Source organism: Pteropus vampyrus, unplaced genomic scaffold, assembly GCF_000151845.1.
Source record: "Pteropus vampyrus isolate Shadow unplaced genomic scaffold, Pvam_2.0 Scaffold140, whole genome shotgun sequence".
NCBI classification, from domain to species: domain Eukaryota; kingdom Metazoa; phylum Chordata; class Mammalia; order Chiroptera; family Pteropodidae; genus Pteropus; species Pteropus vampyrus.
The window spans coordinates 1,047,852-1,052,554 of record NW_011888921.1 but is presented as its reverse complement, the minus strand read 5'-3'; the positions used below and the strand labels follow the sequence as shown (position 1 = coordinate 1,052,554).

Below are 4,703 nucleotides of genomic sequence, written 5' to 3'. Positions count from 1 at the left end.
AAAGGATACAAAATAAAATCTGAGAATAGACAAAGTCCAGAATTTTAGAACTCTTTGGAAGCCAGGGTAATTTGAGTTTTTATTATAAATGTGATTTGAGGGTTTTAAACAAGGTTGTGATATGGTTTAATTTACCTTTTAAATCATCATTCTAGACATTATGTGGAGAATGGACTGTAGTGGGTTAGTAGCAGAAGCAGAGATTAGAGGCCTTTATAATGTATAAGAATTTCTGGAGTGGAAGTACTAAAGTGGAGTGATGAAAAGACAGCAGGAGTAATCAGAGAGCCAGACGCTTAAAGTTGATGCAATTTTCGGTGATAATTTAAGTCAAGGCTATGACCAAGATGAAATGTAAGTGGGTTGAGGCCGAGATTGAGGAACTGAGGCACTGCAGTGTTAAATGGAGGTCATGAAAGTATTGCTGGTTAAGAAGACAGTGAGCCAGGTGTTAAAGTCATCAGTGAATCAAGTCATCTGGGGACCAGAGAGAGGATGAGAGCAGATGGCAGAGTCTGATGGCATGAACTGCAAAAGAACTGGGATTTGGGGAGGTAGAGGAGGAAGAAAGGGTTTGGAAGAATCAGTGGCAAACATAGAAAATATTTACAACTTCCAGGTCCAAAGTTAGGTGGGTATGAATGGAAAAAATAGCTTTTACATGAGATGACTACAGAAGAAACAACCTGGGGAAATAGCCAGGTTTCAATTAAGGCAAGAAACTGAGGAGATTGTGTAGGAAATTAAGGAATGATGGAAAATAAATATATTCTTACAAATTTCCTAGGAAATTAGGGTGTAGAGAATTTGCTGTGATTTCTACATGGCATAGTACAATGGAAAAGGAGGGTTTGCTAAATGGGTTCAGATTAGTAGAATACATCGTAGACATGGGATGAAGGTCCAGATAATGATAAATTACCTGGAGAGTATGACTACCACGAGAAACTGAGTAGTATGGGGCCCAGGGCATTTTTTCTTTTCTGTAGCTCCATCTGGTCTGTTAGCCATGGCTTGTCTGAAGAGTGAGTGAAGGCTTCCTTAGAGGACTGTTCTCTTATCTACTGCTTCAAGAAGATCTGTTAACTCATTTCCCATTTGCCCCAGGAATACCTGCCAGCAGCACTTGCGGCTGCAGCGTTTATCTCAAGATAACTCACAGATTACAGTCCTCACCGTACCCCTAGAGTTTGCCGTGAAATATCTCGCTTTTATTATTATTTTCTCATCGCTCTGGTATATTGATAGTCTTTGTAAACAAATGACATCATTCTGTTTATAACATTCTGTTTTCAGTAGTTCCATCACTGAAAATGTCAAATCCTAGAAAATGTAGCAGTCCTACGTGTGATGTTAAATTATTAGTGTCTTTTAAGGAGATTAAGGATTGAAAGGGAGAAAGAGAATTAAATTCTGCAAACATTTCTTTTTTGTTATCTACAATTTTTCTTTCTAGTAACCGACTAACTGCCTTTGTTTCTTTTGTAGGCATTATTATTAAAGAATGGAAGAAGATACAGATTTTAGAATCAGATTTAGTTCTTTGTGTTTCATTACTGATCATGTTGGATTTCATGGCACTATAAAAAGTTCACCAAGTGACTTCGTTGTTATTGAGATAGATGAACAAGGACAGTTAGTTAATAAGGCCATTGATGAACTTATTTGCAAAATTAGTAAAGTACTGCCTGAGCCAAGTAATTTTACCAAAAAAACAAAACTAGATCTTCAAAATTTACCTTTTGAAGAGGTAAGCAACAAAGAAGCCAGTACTTTGGTTGAGTGCTCCAATGATGACCAAAACCCTCAGTGTGGTTCAGAAAAGGATACAATCAACAATGGAACTCCTGAATGTGAAGAAGAAAAGGTTGATGTGTTAGGCTCTTTGTTAGATGAAAGAACTAATGAATTACTGACTCAGTTTGCCTGTGATGTAAAAGAGAAATGGAATTCCAAAACTGAGCTAGTTGGACCATCTCCTGAATTCTCACTAGGCAAAATCCTTGACAAAAACCAGAGGGCTATTTTGCATAGTGCTATTAGGCAGAAGTTCCCTTTCTTAATAACTGTAGGAAAAAACAGTGAAATTGTTGTAAAACCAAATATTGAGTATAAAGAACTCTGTCTCTTGGTATCTGAAGAAGAAGCATTTGACTTTTTTAAATATTTGGATGCAAAGAAAGAAAATTCGAAATTTACCTTTAAACCTGATACGGACAAAGACCATAGAAAAGCTGTTCACCATTTTGTCAATAAAAAATTCGGAAATCTTGTGGAAACCAAATCTTTTCCTGAACCTAATTACAATGCTGGTAATCCAAATATAGTGATAACAGTAAGATTTCGAGAAAAAGCACACAAGCACAGGAAAAGGTCTCTTCTTGAATACCAGGAAAGAAAAGTTATATACACAGGTAATTTAACAAATCATTACTGTTTTCTTTGATAAACTTAGTTAAAATTGTGAATCAGTGAAAGCTGAATAATTCAAATGAATTGAATAGATTTGTCCAGAGGGATATTAGAAAAAATATATGGGTATGTTTTTCAATGGAAGGTAAAGTCTTTCCACAAATTACATTAATTATAGAAAAATAACCTTATTGATGAAAATATGGTTAACAGATATTTATGGTTAACATAGTCACAAATATATAATTGAAACAGTTATTTTTTAATAAGTTTTGTTGGAAGTAAATCATGATATATTTTGAAAGATAATTAAAATTAAATAATTGGAGACAAGTAGAATATATTTGCTATACTTGGGAAAGTGATTACTTTGTAATCTAAAACAATTGCACCTCACTTCCCAAGGCAAGGAACCTGAAAACTTACAAGAGCCTCCTTCCTTTGGCTCTGTCAAACTTTTAGAGAAGAGGTTCTCCAACGTGAGTAGCATTATCATCACCAAAAGGGCTTATTAAAACATTTCTGAACCTTATTCTTAGAGTTTCCGATTTAGAAGATTTGGGGTAAGGCTTTCACAAATTCCTAGGAGATGCTTTTCTACTGGTCTGGGGACCGACCACATTTTGAGATTCAGTGTTTCAGGGGATAAAAATTCAGGGGACATAGTTCCTAGTATGGGATGGAACTGACAAAATCTCACTGCAAGTTTGGCTGAACAGGTTTAATTGGCTTATATCCTACTTGCAGGATGGGATATGTTTCAGGTGGTCATGTTTTATAAATTTATACAGCAAAACATTTAAGATACAAGCAGTAACCCAAATTTGCATAGATGTGTATGGCATAGATGCAGGATATGTAGCGACCCTATGGTATAAATGAAGAGAGTTTGGACCTTGGACCTGTGTGGGTTTTATTTTACATTATGATTTTAGTTGATAAAATGATTCATTAACTTTTTAATATCTTTAATTCTTAGTTTCTACAAATATAAAAATAGAAAAAATTGGTAAGTTACTTAATTCATAACTTTGGATTGTACTTTAAAAATGGGGTAGTAGTAAAGTGTAATTCACAATGATATTCTAAGGATTAAATGAAATAATTAATGAAAGAGTTTAGTATGTAGTAGTTATTCAAATATTGGTGTCTTCTCTCCTGGAAATTTCTTTCTGGTTGTGTGACTTGCCTTTTCCATGAGAAAGCTGCTAGTATAGGATTTTACACATAAGGCATGCAATAAATGTTAACAGATAAATCTATTTGGAAATAAAAACAAAACTAGCTTAACGTGTGGGGGAAGAATTGCTGATAAGTGATTTAAGCATCTATGAATTTAATACTACTTGAAATTCTAATAGTATTAATTTGAGTTAATCAACCACAAATTGTGGAACTTCTTATATATTAGTTTACATTAGTTTTACAAAAACTATGAATAATTGGAGGGATATGTTAAAAGGAGGAATTGATGGTTCACCAGAGATAATACGAAGATCCTGCTATACCTATAAGTCTAAGAACACAGAAAAAGACAAACTCTGCCTGTCCCAAATTTTGTAGGCCAACTTTTTGTAACAAAAATAGCTCATATTAAAAAGAATTTTATAATAAGTAGACCTATATACAAAATAGAATACTTAAAAAACTTTTAATTGTAATATATATATATAATTTACCGTTTTAATCACTTTTAAGTATACAGTTCAGTGACATTAAGTACATTCACATTGTTGTACAGCCATCACCACCATCCATCTTCAGAACTTCTTCATCTTCCCAAACTAAAACTCTATTCCCATTAACCACCATTCACCACTCCCCCAGCCACTGGCAACCACCATTCTGCTTTCTGTCTCTGTGAATTCGAGTACTCTATATAAGTGGAATCTCATATAAGTGAAATTGTACAATATTTGTCCTTTCATCATTGTCTTATTTCACTTAGCTTAAGGTCTTCAAGGTTCATCAGGTTATACATGTGTTAGAATTTTCTTTCATTTTAAGGTTGAATAATATTCCATTTCATGTATATACCTCATTCTGTTTATTCATTCATCTGCCAATGGACATGGGTAGCTTCTCTCTTTTGGCTATCATGAATAATGTTACTATGAAAATGGCTGTAAAAATGCATTCAGGTCCCTGTTTTCAGTTCCTTTGGATGTATACCCAGAGTGGAATTGCTGAATCATATGGTAATTCTATGTTTAATTTTTTGAAGCATTTCCTAGGATATGTTTCCTAGGATATGCTTTTGAAGAAGGAATTTTATAAAAGATTTAAGCATC

The 4,703-nt window shown here is 34.0% G+C and overlaps 1 protein-coding gene across 4 annotated transcripts in view; it reads left to right on the top strand.

Annotated features, from left to right (window-relative positions):
* PUS7L (pseudouridylate synthase 7 like) overlaps window positions 1-4,703 on the top strand; it is a 31,194-nt gene that overhangs the window by 5,626 nt on the left and 20,865 nt on the right. For all 4 annotated transcript variants that reach the window (XM_011368173.2, XM_023535437.1, XM_011368172.2 and 1 more), the window contains exon 2: window positions 1,489-2,414. In XM_011368173.2, coding sequence (XP_011366475.1) covers window positions 1,505-2,414 — 910 coding nt within the window. In that variant the 5' untranslated portion in view covers window positions 1,489-1,504. The remainder of the gene's footprint in view (window positions 1-1,488; window positions 2,415-4,703) is intronic.